General features: G+C 32.9%; 1 protein-coding gene across 1 annotated transcript in view; it reads right to left on the bottom strand.

Moving 5' to 3' along the window:
• LOC126889780 (protein CREG1) overlaps nt 1-18,162 on the bottom strand; it is a 37,579-nt gene extending 19,417 nt beyond the window's left edge. The window contains exons 1-2 of the mRNA XM_050658369.1: nt 18,040-18,162; nt 3,158-3,291 (exon numbers count right to left, since the gene is read on the bottom strand). Coding sequence (XP_050514326.1) covers nt 3,158-3,290 — 133 coding nt within the window. The 5' untranslated portion in view covers nt 3,291; nt 18,040-18,162. The remainder of the gene's footprint in view (nt 1-3,157; nt 3,292-18,039) is intronic.
• Nucleotides 18,163-20,179: the final 2,017 nt, after the last annotated feature.

Here is a 20,179-nt window from a genome sequence, read left to right as displayed (position 1 = left end):
AAAGTAATTAAATTGTAATCGATTTTTTTAAGATTTCTAATCATTTTGACGTTCTATTTATAAAATATGAATTTCTTACTTCGGATACTTTCACAATTATCGTGTAGATGGCGCTTAGATATAATTACATATTACAGAACATTAAAAAAACTTAAATTCAGTATTTAAAACGTAAGTATATTTAAGGTAAAAATATATACCACAGCTTTGACCAACTAATATTTTTTATAATTAATGTTTTTAATTTTAATTTTAAATTAATCACTTTGACATTTATGTCAAATTTCCGGTAAACGTTTACAGACTTGCCACTACTGGCGCTCACGAATGTGTAAATATCCCCTCTACGTACGAGCTCACAGTGTATACAACAAAACAAATTAATATTCAATGTAAATAAATAAAAACATTAGAAATAGAAAACAATAATTAAGTTATAATCTTACGTTAAAGTAAATAATATAATAAGACAAATACCTATAGTAAAGAATAAAAACAAATCTGAAATGTCAATATCGCAACTGTCAAATAAATGTTACCAATTTATGCCAAAATGTCACCTTCGTTCAACTACAGTTACAGTGTGTTCCGAACAAAATGAGCTTCATAAAAACGCTTTATAATCCATTTATACAAATTAAATGAAACATATTATTGTGTATTTTATTAAGTTAACATTAATAGAAATGTTCAAATATTATTTCTACGGGTGTATAATAAAATATGTCTAGTGGCTGTAATTCCAGTGTACTCGGCAAAATGATTAAAAAATAGAACACACCTACCGCCTAAATATTTCGTGTTGGTATCATGTGACGTCGCGGGCTATGCCGCGGATGACATGCAACGGTAAGTATATTAGACGGAGTATACTAATCTATTTTAAAAGGAAAGCTTTTAACCAATGCGCTCTAGCCATAGGCGTAACCAGGGGGTGGTTTTGGGGGTTATAACCCCTCCCTCCTTTTGGATGTACTTTGAGCTCTATACGCTTAACACCATTATTATTCCTTATTCCATACCCCTGAGATACCTTCAAGTAGACGTAACCCCCCCTTAGGATCATCCTTGTTACACTTCTGGCTCTACCAGTCCTCACATACGGAGCAGAAACCTTAACTCTCACAAAAACATCAGTTGAAAAATTGAGGACACAACGAAAGATTGAGAGATTGAGAGATCAATGCTTGGAATAAGCTTAAAACAAAGAGTAAGAAACGAGGAAGTTCGTATGAGAACTTGAGTCGAAGACATTACCGTCTAACGTATTACAAGGTAAAAATGGAGATGGGCGGGACATGTTGCAAGAATGAAAGACGACAGATGGACAAAAAAAAATGCTTGAGTGGAGACCACGGGCAGACAAGCGAAGCCGAGGAAGACCACCTACCAGATGGACCGACGACATTAAAAGAATTGTGACCAATTGGATAGCAGAGGCGCAGAATAGAAGAAGATGGAAATATCTGGAGGAGGCCTATGTTCAACAATGGACAAATCAGGGCTGATTGATGATTATTGATGCTGAACAGATATGCACTTTTATCCATTAACTCCTATTAACTGACGATGAATGTCAATAGCTGAAATCCATTTTGCATTTAAAAAACGTATCACAGCACGAATTTCACATTGGCGGTAACAACGACCGGACCTCCATCCTCCAAGGCTGCTAGGCCGACACTAAGCAAAGCAGCGAGACAAAAGTAAGGCAGCGTGGCCAGATATCTCCCAGCACGTCGGCGTCGCATTCTTTCTCAGTGGAATAGGAAATATTTTTGAAGATATTCTTCTTTAGGCGCGATTCGATTGAGGGTAAAATTGTACATAAATCTGCGCGCCTGCGCAGACAGTATGTACACAGACAGTATGTAGTTCATTGCTAGTCTTTCAAGATAGGTATGTATGTATCTGTAACCGTGCAAATAAGTCATTAAAAGAATATATTAGTGTTTTTAGGAAATGTATTATTTATTATAATTCTTGTGCTTTTGGATTTGTGTTTCTCTGTAGTAAAATAAAATATTATGTAAGCATAACATTTTTACACTATATGTCGCCGTGTTGTTTAATTATATCCGAAACTTACATGTCAATTACAAGGATCTCGCTGGAGTAGTTGGTAATGCGTTAGCTCTGAGATTGGAATGACGCGGGTTCAAATCCTGGGCGATTTATTTTTTTTTATTTTTGGTTGTTTTAATAAAATTTTTTGAAAGTGGTAGATAGGAAAGTTAGTTTGATTTTTAAATAAAATACAAATAACCTGTTAAGTATATTTACTTCGGTTAAATTACCTATTATATAATAGAAGAATATCTTCTTACGTGCGTACAAAGTACACACACATTCTTTTTTTACTAAGGACCCTCGTAACTCATTACAAGCATAAAAAATTGATTCATTAACTTCTTTGCTGTTTGAAATTATGGTTGAAGTGGATATCGGTGGGAATGCGCATTTTATCAACGAAATTAGATATGTGTAAGACATTCCAGAAGCCGCTAACGATAAGATAATTCAGTGAAAATAATTAGACGAGAACTGGATGACAATGATTATAAAGGATAAATTAAAAAAAACTCATACAGAAGTAAAAAACTTCAACTTGTATTCTGGTATAAAATCGTTTATTAAAAAACTATTTAAAAGTCATCCAAATGGATTGCAAAACGTTTTCGTTCTATCAGAACATCTTCAGTGCATTCTGCTGAGTAGTTTGAAACTAGCACACTATTTATTTGCAATCCATTTGGATGATTTTTAAATAGTTTTTTAATAAACTATTTTATACCAGAATGCAAGTTGAAGTTTTTTATTTCTGTATGAGTTTTTTAAACTATGGTATACAGCCAACTATTGGGTCTTTTCCCATTGATTTTTGATAAATTTAAAGTTGTTTCTACTTTAATGACAAAAAAGCAAGCTCATTGGCGGAAACCAATTCAAAATTATTTTGCACATCATATTTGAAACATTATTTGATTGAAACATCTCAGTTTTATTGGCAAAAAAATATATTAATTTGTCTGGACTAAATTACAGTTCTGTTTATCTTAAAAGGGATACGTTACTATCAACATTCACACAGTGTTACCAAACTGAATTTTGTTATTTTCGGCGTACATTTCCCCACCGATCTCCGAGGGTACAATACCTGTATTGTGGATAATATATCTAGCCATAAGTGCTGCTTGCCATGGGGGAGGTGGATCCCGTGGGACTAGTAAGCCGTTGGTACCGCAGACCGCACACAGAAATGAAAAGAAGAAGCTGGTTAAGTACATCATCCTAAAAATAATCAGTAGAAATTACATGAGAGCTCTAAAATTATCGACTTGTATCCCAAGTGTCACTTTGACAGTTTGGAAATAAAATTATGTCAAAGTGTCACGAGGGTAAAACAAATCGATAATTTTTAAGAGTTCAAGTGTAATTCGATAAGATCATTTCATAAATAAAACTGTTTTTTAAATCATTTTAACTATTTTATTGAATCTTCGCCTGAATATTTGCTAAACCTGTTCCTGGTGTTCTCTTTGTTCTCTAATGTAAAACATTAATTGTCATTAATTTCACTGAATGTTCATTTTTTCGTAGAAACGAAGGGCATCTGACGTAATACTTAAAGACCTAAGCGGAAAAAGGAGGTATGTAACATTTTCTAAAATTTTGAGTTTCTTAGTGAATGAAGGTGGTATGTAACTTAACTATCATATGCCACTTTTACTGTACCTCTAAAAAGCTTAATAAGAGATATTCTAGTGGATGAAGGAGGTATGTATATAACATGTAAAATACAATTCTTGAATGGAAGAAGGAGGAATGAAACATGTTTCGTCTTTTTCAGGTTTAAATTGTTTATAACTCGAAAACTATTATCTTTAAAGAAAAATTACAAAAGACCTTTTTTGTTTCCAATTTTGTTTAAATAACTACGAAATTATGGCATTTAGATATAGGGAATATAACACGAAAAATAATCAGCATTTCTTAAGGACTTCAAAACGCAAAAACATACAGGGTGTTCCATTTGAAATAAGAAAATTCATTAGATTTGCAGAAAAACGGAATTTCTGACAACAATGTAATTGTCACTATTGTATCGGTCGCATTAGAAAACCCTTGTCACCAAAATCTATAAAAAATCGTGCATGCAAGCCCTTAATTCCGAGATAATTGAGGCTTTCCATACATAAAACTCACTCTGTATAATATACTCCATCTCCATGTAATAATACAAGGCAAGGTAGACGAAAGAAGAAACGCCAGGTCGAAGAAGAAAGGCCAGGTCGAAGAAGAAAAGCCAGGTCGAAGAAGACCGTCATGGCTTAGATACCGGTGAGAATGGTTTAACAGATCCTCTGCATCCCTTTACCGAGCTGCGATTAACAAAATTACTATAGCCAATTTGATAGCCAACGCTCAATAATCGAGCACAGCACATGAAGAAGAAGATTATTTTGTGTTCAATTACATAAATTTCTGTAAAACTGATTATAGAGTATTATTTCATGCAACATACCCCCTTCATCCACAGGGCCCCCGCTACCATATGTGCAAAGGGTGCAATGAACACGGGCGCCATCCTTTAGGGGCGCCAAAGACCAGGGTCAAAAATTGCAAAAAAAAACAAAACAAAAATTAATTTAAAACTAAATGTTGAGAAATTAAATAGGAATAGGTATAGGTATAAGTACGCACGAAATTTTATTAGTATATCATCCAGTTACTGCCTATTCCGAAACTTAAAGTGCTACAATTAATATTCAAGTATAAGTATGCAAACCTACCTAAAAAATTTAGACCCGTATTGAGCTGCCCCCCCCCCCCACTTGCAAAAATTAAAAAACAAATAGCCCTGATTTATGAGCTATTTATGAGCTCTCATATTCCGCAAACTAAAAATTTTGAGCTCGTTCCACTGAGAAGGAATTTAATACCCTAGTGGGGGGGGGCTGAGTCAGCCCCCCCACTACTAAAAAATCGGTTTTTGCGGCAGAATTACGAGCTATTTATGAGCTCTTGAAATTATATAGTTTCGATTTTTGAGCTCATCCCCTTCACCCCCAAACAACCCTTTAATTGATTTAACTTAAGAGAAAGATGCTGAGAAAACTTAAAATATATCGTATTGCGGATATAATTCATATAGCTTATATACTCTAAGAATAAACTATTAAATCAAGAGCATTTCGATTATTGAGCTACAACCCCTTCGCCAGAAAACCACCCTATCTTCCCGGCTTAAGAGAAAGTTGTATTTAAAATGCGTTAAACTAATTATTTGGCGACTACATATCATTTAATAATTTATAAGCTTCCAAATTACGCGCATTTAGATCAGTAAATTGCAATTTATTTTGTATAGTGCAATCACTGAAGGTAAAAATCAACGATTACCTTCAATTTCGGTGAACCTTCATCGATTTTCATGAAAATTGGTCAGTGGTTAGAGGATACGTCAAGAAACAAAGGTGACATGGTACCACCTTGCGCCTTTACCCTGAGGGTGGATACTGCCCCTTCTCGGGGGTGAAAATTATTTTATAAAAAATAAAGGCACAAATCAATAAAAGAACAAATTAAAAGCAAAATTTATTATATAAAGTTAATAAAATAAGTCAATACTTTTTAAGTTATTAAAAATCAAAGATTTTAATTATTTGTGAAAAAAATGCATGTTTTGAAAAGGTTTTTTGTAAATCACTGAAAAATTTTAAGTTTTTACAAAAAAGTTAATAGTAGTTTAATTCGTATAGCTTATATTCTAAGAATAAACTCTTAAATCACGCGTCTTTCGATTATAGAGCTACAACCCCTTCGCAAGAAAACGACCCCATATTCCCGGCTTAAGAGAGAGTTGTTCTTAAAATAATTTAAATTAATTATTTGGCGACTACATATCGTTTAATAATTTATGAGCTTGCAAAATATACGCATCTCAATTATTGAATTGCCATTTTCTTTCTATAGTGCAGTCACTGAAGGTAAAAATCAACTAGTACCTTCGATTTCGGTAAATCTCCATTCATTTTCACGAAAATTGGTGAGCGGATTTTGATACTATCAACTTTTTCTGCATCTTATTTTTCATAGGTATTTCTAAGTACTTTGACAAGTATTTAGTACCTAAGTGTTATAAAATGCATCTCTTTCCCGTTATTTAAGCTTGAACCCTTAGATTTTAACAGTCGCGGAAAAAAATATACTTTAATTACCAATAACTTACTTTAAATTAACATTAAAGGGTTTTTCAAGTAAGCAATTTATTATATTTTTTATTAGCTTCAATTTTAGTGATGAAAACTTTTTTGTAAAAACTTACAGTTTTTGAGTCATTTATGAAAAATCGCTCTAAAGCATGCATTTTCTTTCCAAAAATTAAAATATTTGATCTTTAATAACTCAAAAAGTATTGATTTATTTTAATCACATTATATAACAAATTTTGCTTACAATTTGTCCATCTCTCGATTTGTGGGGTTATTTTTAATAAAGTAATTTTCACTCCCGGAAGGGGTGACATATACCCCAGGCTAAAACCCCAAGTTGTTATTGCCAATTCGTGAAAATAAATGGAGATTTACCGAAATCGAAGGTACTAGTTAATTTTTACCTTCAGTGACTGCACTATAGAAAGAAAATGGCAATTCAAAAATTGAGATGCGTATATTTTGCAAGCTCATAAATTATTAAACGATATGTAGTCGCCAAATAATTAATTTAAATTATTTTAAGAACAACTTTCTCTTAAGCCGGGAATATGGGGTCGTTTTCTTGCGAAGGGGTTGTAGCTCTATAATCGAAACACGCGTGATTTAAGAGTTTATTCTTAGAATATAAGCTATACGAATTAAACTACTATTAACTTTTTTGTAAAAACTTAAAGTTTTTCAGTGATTTACAAAAAACCTTTTCAAAACATGCATTTTTTTCACAAATAATTAAAATCTTTGATCTTTAATAACTTAAAAAGTATTGACTTATTTTATTAACTTTATATAATAAATTTTGCTTTTAATTTGTTCTTTTATTGATTTGTGCATTTATTTTTTATAAAATAATTTTCACCCCCAAGAAGGGGCGGTATCCACCCTCAGGGTAAAGGCGCAAGGTGGTACCATGTCACCTTTGTTTCTTGACGTATCCTCTAACTACTGACCAATTTTCGTGAAAATCGATGAAGGTTCACCGAAATTGAAGGTAATCGTTGATTTTTACCTTCAGTGACTGCACTATACAAAATAAATTGCAATTTACTGATCTAAATGCGCGTAATTTGGAAGCTTATAAATTATTAAATGATATGTAGTCGCCAAATAATTAGTTTAACGCATTTTAAATACAACTTTCTCTTAAGCCGGGAAGATAGGGTGGTTTTCTGGCGAAGGGGTTGTAGCTCAATAATCGAAATGCTCTTGATTTAATAGTTTATTCTTAGAGTATATAAGCTATAGGAATTATATTCGCAATACGATATATTTTAAGTTTTCTCAGCATCTTTCTCTTAAGTCAAATCAATTAAAGGGTTGTTTGGAGGTGAAGGGGATGAGCTCAAAAATAGAAACTATATAATTTCAAGAGCTCATAAATAGCTCGTAATTCTGCCGCAAAAACCGATTCAATATTCCTATTTTTAAGTAGTGGGGGGGGGCTGACTCACCCCCCCCCCCCCCACTAGGGTATTAAATTCCTGCTCAGTGGAACGAGCTCAAAATTTTTAGTTTGCGGAATATGAGAGCTCATAAATAGCTCATAAATCAGGGCGATTTGTTTTTTAATTTTTGCAAGTGGGGGGGGGGGGGGCAGCTCAACACGGGTAAAATTTAGTTAATCACTTCCAGTAATATAAATCTGACCAATCATTTCAAGAAATTCTTGTACAAGCGAAAAGAGTAGCTATCTCTCTCTAAATTAAAGAAGACTTTTCACCTTTACCAACGGTCCAGAGGAAATTTAAACCTAAACTGTTTGACTATGAACACCGAGATGAAACCCCTCATGCTTCAGCAGCCTTTTAAACTAGTTTTTTCTTTAATATTATAGATCCAGCTTTAAGCTCTCTAAAAAACTGATCTGACTAATTAAATGAGAATGATTATTTCATTCATAGGAGATTCTGACAAATAGAAAGCTACAGAAATAAAAATTAAACTGATTATTTTTTGATGATTTTAACTTCCAATCGTAGAGTAAGATATTTGATCACGTGTTTAATTCTGTCCAATCAGATTAAAATTAGAGAATACGTAAGAGTAAGTATAAATAAGATAATATTTTCTCACAGTAAGAATAAATAAGAAAATAATGCTTCATTTTTACTCAAATTTGTTGTCATCGGGCAATAGCCACTCGAGCCCTGCAGGCTCTCGTGTCTATTGCCAGACAACAAATTTTCGAAAAACTTTAGCATTATTTTCAATTTATTCTCACTCTCTTGTGATATTACACCCGATAATTTTTGATAATATCCCGTCGTCAAGTATATTACATTAGATGCCCTTCTTTGCTAGGAAAAAATACATTCAGTGACATTAATGACAATTACTGGTTTAAAAGTTAGAAAAGTGATGACTTTCAACCGTCAAATATTTATAACAACTGTGTGTTTAACTGTAGTAATTTGACTTACATAAATAAATTACAATAAAATTTTGGTTTTGAACAGTTTTATTCATGAAATAAACGCAGCAAATTGCATCGCAGCAGATCGATCTCTAAAATTATTATCGAATTGTTTCCCTCGTGCCACTTTGACATAATTTCACTCCCCTTCGGGTCGTAAAATTAAAACTGTCAAAGTGTCACTCGGGAAAAATTCGATAATTTTAGAGCTCTTGTGCAATAGGGCTTTTCATCGATTGTCATTTGGTTTTTATTGTCATTTTTCAAAGTTAAAAATTATTAAAAATTGGGAAAAGATCGACAATGAGGGCCTTTCAAACTTGCAAAATGTTCTATTTAAGAATTAGGCTAGGTGGACTTACCAACTTTTAATAAAATGTTACAGAAATATGACTACTAAAGTTAAGTTTTTTGCTTTATTTCAAGCACCTACTTACTTACCTACCTTCAAAAAAATCAATAAAAAACGTGATAAAAAGCCCCAAAAGCCCCAAGAGGGTCGCAAAAATCCTTTTTTGCACACAGGTGCCAGTAGCCCTTACGGGGGCCCTGTTCATCCATTCAGATAAAGCATAGTTATACACAAGGTATATCGCGATAGTTATACACAAACTAAAATTAATGGAAGAAGGCGGTATGTACAGTTTTTATTTATTTTTAGAAAACATACTAAAAATAAAAACAAATTATCAACATTATATGTAAAGGAATGCTTATAGCAATATAAATAAAACCAAATAACACAAACAATATTTTCATGATAAAAGTAAAAGAATAAAAACTTTAATTGCCCATATCTCAACAGGTAGGCTTTGCGACATACCTCCTTCTTCCACTTAGGTCTTCACTTGACGGCGGGAAATTATCAAAAATTATCGGTGTTATTTTTATTCTTGTAGCTTTCTATTGGTCAGAATCTCTATAAATTAAATAATCAGTAGTAATTACACGAGAACTCTAAAATTATCGATTTGTATCCCGAGTGACACTTTAACAGTTTTAATTTAACGACCCGAACAGTAGCGTAGCTGACAGGCTCGCAGGGCCCGCAAGGCGGGGGGGCCCGCAAGGCGGGGGGCCCGACGTTAGGAGGGGCCCCTTAAAGCCTTCAAGCTTAATACTTCTACTTTCTTTAAATTGGGGACCAAAACATATTTTCCTAATAAGCATCAAAATAGGGAATTTAGAAGGAAATAATGAAGCGGGTAATTGACGTAACTCTTACTCTTTTCGGGTGCAATTTAGCGTTTCGTACTTTCGTGGACATGTTGGTAGTTTAGATGAAAGTGAATCCCAAAAAGGTAATTTTTTGTCGGTGGTTCTTTTACTAGCTAAATATGATCCTGTTGTAGCTAAATTAACAATAACAATTAACAATAACTAAAAAAAAACAAATTACTTGAGCCCCCAAATACAAAACGAGCTTATAAATTTGCTGGCTCAAGAAACTGAAAACAAATTGATTCATTTAATTAAAAAAATTGTTTTTATTCAATAATTCTTGATATCGCTCGAGATATTTCGAAACACGATCAGCTTAATTTTATTTTCCGGTATGTCACTTGTGATGAAAATAATTTATCTTCTAAAGCAGAAGTTGTTGAAAGTTTTTTGGGATTCATTCGCATGTTAGACCAAAGTGCAGAAGGTCTTATAAATGAAATTTTAAAATTTATACAATCAAAGCACCTTTCCGTAAACAACTGCAGAGGAAAGTGATATGATGGGGCAAGCGTTATGAGTGGTGTATATTCAGGCGTACAACGGCGTATTAACTGATCTTGAAAAAAACAGCTTCCTATGTTCATTGTGCAACCCATAATCTGAACCTTGTGTTGAATGATGCCGTTGTTGGTGTACAGGAGTTGGTTTCTTTAGGATATAATTAAAAAGATTATGTTTTTTTGGTGCAAGTATTAAAAGATAAGATGTACTATGTACTATTATGACTTTGGATCCATCGCGCGTTTGTCAACACTTAAAAGGTTAGGTATGTGAAACCCGGTGGTCATCCAGACATGATGCTGTTAGGGCTTTGCGTCGAGCTTTCCGACAAGTAATGAAATCTTTAACGAAAATTTCATTGCTATCTAAAAAACGATGAAAAATTATAAGTTAATGCATGGTTAATGCGTTATTAGAGCATATGAATAATTTTGAATTTGTCGTTAACGTTACTATTCAATCTAAAATATTTAACTTTATTAATCTTACATTAACACTTTTGCAATCTGAAACGACAGAGTTAACGGTCGCCTTTTTTGAAAAAAACTCGTGACAATCTTCTAGAAATGAGAAATTCGTTTTCCGAAACTTTAGCAAAAGTAGCAGGAATAGCAGAATAGTGGGGTATTATACCGGAATTTAAAAATAAAAGGATAAAACGTATAAAAAAAATTTACGATTAGCTCAGCTGCGACGAAAAAATAACTTTTAACAAAAAAAGTTTTGTATTTAGTTAATGTTTTCAATGTAAATAAATTTAGACATAATATTGCAACAACTTACTAATAGGTTTGTCGGATTAATATACATGTATAATAGGTTTTCATGTCTATTCCCAAAAAATCTATTAACACTAACTAATGAAGACTTACTAAAGAAAGGCCAAATATTGTTATTTACACCTAATATTTTAGTAATTATACTGTTATTAGTTGTCGTTATGTTTATAATACGGGGGCCCACAAAAATTGTCGTGGGGGGGGGGCCTCGCAATCTTCAGCTACACCACTGGACCCGAAGGGGACTGACGTTATGTCAAAGTGTCACGAAGGTAAAACAAATCGATAAGATCATTAATTTCATGAATAAAACTGTTTTTTTTTAAATCATTTTAACTAATATTTTATTGATATCTTCGCCTGAGTATTTGCTAAACCTGTTCCTGGTGTTCTCTTTGACAAGTTGTAAAACATTGTCATTAATTTCACTGAATGTTCATTTTTTCGTAGAAACGAAGGGCATCTGACGTAATACTTGACGACGGGAAATGATCAAAAAATATCGCTGTAATTTTTATTCTTGCAGCTTTCTATTGGCCAGAATCTCTATAAATGAAATAATCAGTAGTGATTACACGAGAGCTTTAAAATTATCGATTTGTATTCCGAGTGACACTTTGACAGTTTTAATTTCATGACCCGAAGGGGAATGAAATTATGTCACAGTGTCACAAAGGCAAAACAAATGGGAAATGGGCAGACCGAAAACTACCTGGATAAGTGGAATCCAGAAAGCAATGTCTGAGAGACAGGCCCGCCGAGAGGGGGGTACAGCCGGTACATTTTACCGGGGCCCGGCGATGTAAGGAGCCCGGCGTCGACTAGACCAAAGAAATTTTTCCCGTTTTTTTACAGTCGACTATGAGCTTTACCTCTATTTTGAAATATATTTTATTGTTTTATTCTAAAAACGGCGCAAGAAACTTGCCAGAATTTTTGATGATATGCCTGGGCCTAATAGTGACACCACTGATAATTTTGAGCCTGATGAAATATTTCGCTGTGAAATATTTAATATTTTCATATATTGTTTAAGCAATAATAATTAAGCAATTTAACCCGCTGAAGAGGAAAGTTTCTCTGGCCGCATATGAAGTGCCTCCCAAAAAAGGGTTTCTTACCTGTCGCTAAAATGGTCACATACAAATTGCCTCCCAAGCTTTAAATAAATTACATGCTTCTAATCTTTATTTGAAGGTGAGACGTTGCCACATCTTCGTCCCTTTGTAAATTTTTGACAAAATTGGTATTTTGTTATTTAATTTATTTTATTTTCAACCTTTATGTATTATAACATTATTCACACTAGTCGGTATTTATAAATTTCAATTAACTTATACATATACAATTAGTTTTATAACCATTATAATATATTTTATAATAACCATTATTTTTTGTTACTAATATTTTAACAAAAAATACAAAAATATAATAAGTATTTATAGATTTATTAAAAATAACATCACAAAAAATTTTTTTGAAAATTACAAAATATTTTTCCTAAATTTATATGATACTACTTTGACAAATTCTAATCTATTTATTATTCACATTATTATTATTTACATTCTCTTAATTCTAAAATATTTTTATTTAGAAAATTTATTTTTGCTGTACTTTCCGCAACAATTTTTTTTTGGTGTCGAATCAGAATTCATTTTAATGTAGATATTTATTTGAAATTGTAAAATTATATCAATAAAATTATTAATGTTAGGATGAGGGCAGTAGAAAGAAGAATCATACTTGGAATGAAAGCTTTCGCATGGGTTTGTGGTTCTTTGTAAAGATAAAGAATGCTCGGCCCAAAGATGTAGAGGAAATGTGGAATATTCAGATATGTAAACTCAGAGAATATAAACTCGTACTCAGAGAATATTATAAACAATTAAAAAGATTAAGGTAAAAGTACCTATTTATGGAATCATTAAGACGAGATTAGAATCGGAATTGGAATTACCCAGAAAAGCTGGATATTAGATTGTCGTGTTACAACTTTCCTTTTCTAAAAAGAAATATGTCGTACTGTGAAATATTTATGTGAAACAAATTTCGTTGGTGATTCTGCAAAACCTCGTATGAAAATTTTTTCAGAATTTAGTTTTTTGCCCTGTCCCGTTATAAAATACAAAATACAAATGTTAACGTAATGAAAATGCCAAGAAACCTAATTACGTTAACATAGTTACAAAATGGCATTTTCATTACGTTAACATGTGTATTTTTTAACGGAGTTTCAAACAGGACAAAAATCTATATTCTGGAAAAAAATTCTCATACGAGGTTTTGCAGAATCACCGACGATTTTATATACACTGCATTAAGAATTAGAAAAATCAAAATAGATAGATACTATCTATTTAAATTATGATTTGGCAACATTGTGTCATTATACAGAGTTAAATAGACAAAATATCAGCCTAAATGATTAAAGAAACGGAGGCATTTCGATTGTACATGGGAGGCATTTCATGTATGAAAATATTTACCTGAAAAAGTGGGAGGCATTTCGATAACGCCGGATTCTCTAAGTTGTCTTTCTCGCATTAAAAATGTTATGAGATCCACAATGAAATAGGACCGTTAACTCTCTTAGCAACTTGATGCATTGATAATGATTTGGTAAATCATGCGATTTTTTGAAAAATATAGAAATCTTTGCCAATCAGAAAATTCGAAAAGCACCTGTATAATAAAAGTTTTCCCTATTATAAATATAATCAAAATTTAATAAAAGTTATATTTGAAACGTTTGTTTTTATTTATTATTTATTGATAATTTTATTTTTTATAACAATTAAACAATTTTTTTCGCTCTTTACTTTTTGCGGGGACCCACACTTGTTACCGGGGCCCGCTCATCCCTCTCGGCGGCCCTGCTGAGAGAGATCTACGACCAGGAGATTGGACAGATCGACGCGGCTGAAAAATAAGAACCAGAAGGCACAGGCAGGGCCGCGCCAGCACGTGGTAGCGCCTGTGTGCAAAACATTTAATGGCGCCTAAAATGAACAATTATTTATTGCAACAAAAAAAATAACTAAAAATTGTTACACGTGCAACAGGAAATTAAACAAAGTTCAAAAAATTCAATAAAAATAAATTTTTGGCGTAACAGCATAAAAAACTAAAGATATAGGTAGGTAAACATGAAATACTTTTAGCTATTTTATAAAAAATTAACTTTTCGCGTGTTCAGTTCGAAAAATCTTTTTCCACCTACCTCTACCGAAAGTATACTTTTCCGGACCTGATTGTAGGGAGCAAAGTTGTACTTTTCCTCCCTAGGGAGGAAAATATTTTTCCTCCCTAGGGAGGAAAAGTAAAAGTGAGGTCATGGTGTTTCATTCATGAAATATAACTTATTGAGGCCCTGTACGATATCTATTTTTTATTACGTAAGTATCTATACATTTTAACGTTTATTTAAAAACACTCTGTATTTTGCAGAATGGTAAAAAACAGTAAATTGTTATTCTGATTTAACAATGTTTACATTAATAATTGACTTATATTTGACAGTTGACAGTTATATTGTACCTACTTGTTTGTTTTAGTTCTAATAAATTTTGTTGGTTAGTTACATAAATAAATTAAGTAAAAATGAAAAAAATGACTTGTTATTTGAGGAAGGTGGAAAAACCATATGTATAACATGGGAGTAAAGTACCTTTTCCTCCCTTGAATGATTACTGCCCTCCGCTACGCGTCGGGCAGTAAACTTCATTCTCGGGAGGAAAAGTAGCACTTTCCTCCCTTGTTATACAAATAGCTATTTCCACCTATACCTCTACCGAAAGTATACTTTTCCGGACCTGATTGTAGGGAGCAAAGTTGTACTTTTCCTCCTTGAAAATATTTTTCCTCCCTAGGGAGGAAAAGTAAAAGTGACGTCATGGTATTTCATTTATGAAATATAACTTATTGACGTCCTGTACAATATCTATTTTCTATTACGTAAGTATCTATACATTTTAACGTTTATTTATAAAACACCCTGTATTTTACAGAATGGTAAAAAACAGTAAATTGTTATTTTGATTTAACAATGTTTACATTAATAATTTTACTTATATTTGACAGTTGACAGTTATATTGTACCTACTTGTTAGTTTTAGTTCTAATAAATTTTGTTGGTTAGTTACATAAATAAATTAAGTAAAAATGAAAAAATTACTTGTTATTTGAGGAAGGTGGAAAAATCGTATGTATAACATGGGAGTAAAGTGCCTTTTCCTCCCTTGAATGATTACTGCCCTCCGCTACGCGTCGGTGAGTAAATTCATTCTCGGGAGGAAAAGTAGCACTTTCCTCCCTTGTTATACAAATAGCTATTTATAATATGGTGAATATCAATTTGATTTAATATTGACGACTCTGTAGGGATGGTAGATCAATTTGTCAACCGTTCTTGACTGACGGTCAATCTTAAATAATTTTTTACAGGTTTCAGTTTAAAAAAAAGATCGTTCAGTAGTGGCAGCAGATATGGGCAGAGTGAGCAGTGAAATCACTTAAGTTTAAAATTTTACAAACATCATTATTTAATTCTTTTAACAAAGGCTGAAGCTGTATAATATATAATTTCTTTAAACAAATCGTCTCCCTCTATATCTAGATGACCATTAAATCTCATTTTTGTTACAAATTCTCCAAACCGAAAAGTTTCATTTGAATGAGATATTTAAAACTAAAAATCACAAGAAATTTTCTCTTTTTTTTTTTCACCTTTATAACTTATTAAAATAAGCATTATAGAAGTTTTTAGCGACTTTCGGACCTCGGTAATAATGCAATTTTTCATTCTGGGTTTAAATTTTTCAAAAATACCTATTAGTTTCCTCAGGATTTGAAAAAAATTAATGAATTTAAAACACATTGGCGCGAAATTTTGCCTACACCCTTAACTCTTGTAAAGCATTTAGCATATTCATTGTTTTTGATTGTAAAGTTTTGCTGACGAAGTTAACTTTCATCAGAACTTCCAACCATAAATGTGGACTGAGTCCAACATCTATTTGAGATATTTTGAATTAAGATCTTTATCCGAATGTGTATTATCACATGAATGAGGTAGGTATATCACATAAAGCATCATAATTTCTATCAAATTTTTATACAATGGCCTTAAAGCATAAATTCTGCTGGACTGGTGGCTGCATGTCTTTACACAGGATGTTTGTTGTTTATGCAGATTGTATAAATCAATCAAAACGTAATGTACAGACCAAAAAAGAATGTGTGTGTACTTTGTACGCACGTAAGAAGTTATACTTCTATTATATGATTTAAACGAAATTAATATACTTTTTATTTATATTTTGTTTAAACATTAAACTAATTTATACTTACTACTTCTCAAACATTTTTATTAGAACAGTGCCAAAAATTAAAATAATAAAAGAATAAAACACACACAAACACATTAAACAAGCCACAAATGATGTCTGAACATTAATTGTCGAAAATTTTTTTAACTGAATACGTATTTTCTGAAAATACAATTATATAATAAATATACTTACAATCATAAAATGTATTAAAAAAAAAACAAAAAAGAAAGTTTCTATTGGGACTCGAACCAGCGCTGATAAGAGCGGTTGGTATTGAAATTCATTCGCCTTCTCCGCTTAGCCACAGACACTATGTGTCATTATTTACGAAGATCGACTAACTAAGCGGATTAAACTTGTGATATTTTGATATTTTGAAAATTGATCAAATTATTTTAATTTTGAATTGAAATGATTTAGAATTGAAAAAATACAACAAAACATAGAGTAAAAAACAATATATTAGGTGAATATTGATAGAAATTTTGATGGTAATCAAATTATATAAATAAAAGTAATACATACTATGTATTTTGTCAGATCAAATAGGTAGGTTTATACCCATGATACATTAACAATTATTATTACGTACCTGTTGCTTTTAAAAACTATTTAAAAGTCACTACAATATTATAAACTTTTTTGTTTCTGTCCTCACAACAATAAAACTAATATATTACATTTGTTTACCTTTATCTTTACCTCCAAACCACAGCTGCCATATCGGATAATTTTTGACATGTCATTTGAACATCCAATCAGAACAAAGTTATAATGCGCATGCGCCGGGCTGATAGGTTTTAACATATAAAAAAATCACCCTCTATCGCCGGTAAAGAAGTATAACTTCAAAAACTGTGGGGGGGGGGCAATGGAACACAACCGGTGAATAAACAAGATAACGTGCCTTTTTAACGAAGATTATAGTACAAAAGTTCTGTAAAAACTGGGGGAGCAGTTGTCTCCCCTGCCGTGGGCTAGAACCGCCACTGGTAATGTAGGCAAACTTCAAATGCCTACCCTACCTTTGAAGTTGAGATATACGGAGTGGCAAGGTCGGTAAATGTTGTTTTGACCTGCGTAAACTATTTGTACCAACTCTAGTGGCGCTCCTTAATTGCTGGCGCCTGTGTGCGCCCCACAGATTGCACATGTGGACGGCGCGGCCCTGGGCACAGGACGCTATAAACCAGTGTTATTATATTATAAAAACGGTTAATGCAGTATACTAAAATTTGGTCAAAAATATTAAAATTTAAAAAATTAGTTTTTAATTCATTCAATTCATTTCATTAACAATAACTTTGTTCATTCAATGTCAACATGTCTTTGTTAAAGTCAGTAGTGTTTGTTATTGTAAGTTCATTGTTTTGGGAAAATACATCTATAAATATATCTATCTAAAAACAAAGATTATTTCAAATTATTGGCCGAAAATATATAAATAGTCTCAATAAACAATTTTTAAAACACAATTTGTTTTTTAATATTAGTGATAATTATATAATAAATTTTTTGGACGGATCTAAAATTATTTAAATGTAAAAATTACGATTAAAAAATGTAGTCCTTACCTTTGTTGTTAAACAGTATTTCAAATAGGAGACGATACCTATCTTTCTAACTAACAATGATGATACTGATTTTCCAGTGGATTTTTAACACGAGCTAAGGCAAAGGTTAATATAATCAACAATGTTGATTGATATTAGCGCGGTTTTTATTTTTATTCCGCCATATACGAGGTATTTCCGAAAAATCTAGTTAGTTCATTGAAATATGCATTAAAAATTTTTAGGCGTTAGCATGCATTTTCCATAGGACGTAATTTTATTTTTTTAACCCTTTCACTGACCATGGCACGCATGCGTGCCAGAGTGAGTATTCAGATAGTGCGCGCGACACGGATACGTGACACATGCACATTCAAACTTTCATTGCCAGTAGAAAGTGAGCACCTAGGCATGTCTTCCAAAAAAATGTAGCAGCGAAAGGGTTAATGTGTATTGGGGGTAAATAAGCTCAAAATTTTTCCCAGCTGCCATCTTGGAAAAAGGGACGCAAAGGGTTTTTCGCTCTGTATCTCGTCATTAATATTCAGGGGGTTAATATTCAGGTTAAGTTCAAATTTTCCCAGCTGCCATTTTGGAAAAAGGGATGCAAATGGTATGTTTGCGCAACCGTACAGAAGGGCAAGTGGAAATGGTAGAAGAAGTTAACGACCCGACGGCCATCTCCTTTTGAACTGCATCCTTTTCGGTTACCTAGTTCTTCATGTCGTAGACCTCTGGACGTCTATTTCTGTGTATGTGCTGACAGCTTATATATATATATATATATATATATATATATATATATATATATATATATATATATATATATATATAGATGGGGAAAGCCCTTACTCCTGGGTGTGACTGTGGTGCGCAACGACAGACTGTCCCAGGGCCGTAACTACGATGTTAGGGGCCCCGGGGCAAAGGTGATATGGGGCCCCCCTGCCGGGGGGTCAAGGGGTTTAGCCCCCAGCGGAAGGCGGGGCCCGGAAAAATGTTTGATATTTAACCCCTTGAAAACGCATTTTAATGGATTCTATGACTGAAGTTTCTTGAATCTACATATTGCTATTTTAGTTGACCAACACAAAAAAAAATTTGAAATCACCTTATTTTTTATTCGCTTTAAAAAATTTAAAAGAAAAACAACAAAATGAACAGATAAGTAGTAAAACAAAATGAGATAATATAATGAAACAATAAAAAGAAAATTTCTTGAAACTTCAAAACCGAATGGAAAAATATGAAGATATGAAGGTTTATTTAGAGAAAATGTAGGAAGAAGTAAATCAGATTGCTGAGGAGATACAGAAAATTGAAAAGGTGGAAGAAAAATTCAAGAATGCGGTAAAATTCGATACTTATGGAAAAAGTGGAAGAAAAATTGACGGAGATAGGAAAATGTCAAAAAGGAGAAGACCGTCGGGAACTAATTGTATACAGCTCTAATGAGAGCAGAATCCTATTTGACGAGGATATTAGAAAACGATATCCGGTACCTTCAGCAGTGACACTCTCGAAGACGAATACCGTCACTGCTATTAGATTTATTATGCTGTGGTACTGGTAGGGCTGATTCCAATGTGCTCATTCCATCTTACCCTTACCTTTCTTTTAAATATGTGGTACCATGTGGTTCCGTTCACGTACCAAGATGTGGTCTGGGGTAAATTGGTTAAGACAAAATAGCTGGGACCGGGGGCCGCTATTCCGGTTGCATTTTAGTTTTTATTTCAAAAAAATAACTAATTTCCTCAGTGACAATTTATATCTTTACGAAAGGTCTCGGGGGCCGCAGCTTAGCCTAGGCCCCTCTTCCAATGGCATTTTAGGTTTTATTACGCCGAAATAACTAATTTCCTAAATATTAATTTAAATTTTTATGTTAAGGCACAGTATAAAGAGGGACAGTAGAACCATTCTCCGAAAAATTGGAATTAAAATCTGTAGTCGCGCATGGCGGCCGCGCAATGTTCTTAGTCGCTTTTGCCCCGCTCTCGCATTGCTAGTGGCATAGAAACGTACGGATTTTAACAGGGAAAACCCGCATCCACCACTGGTGAATTACCAATTGCATACTGCCGGTATTACTTCTTGAGATCAAAGCGCCGACAGAGGAGTGGTTTTACTGTGGAACCTCTATTGTATATATTGTGGT

This window comes from Diabrotica virgifera, chromosome 8 (assembly GCF_917563875.1).
Source record: "Diabrotica virgifera virgifera chromosome 8, PGI_DIABVI_V3a".
In the NCBI taxonomy this organism is placed as follows: domain Eukaryota; kingdom Metazoa; phylum Arthropoda; class Insecta; order Coleoptera; family Chrysomelidae; genus Diabrotica; species Diabrotica virgifera.
This window is presented reverse-complemented; position numbering and strand designations above follow the sequence as displayed.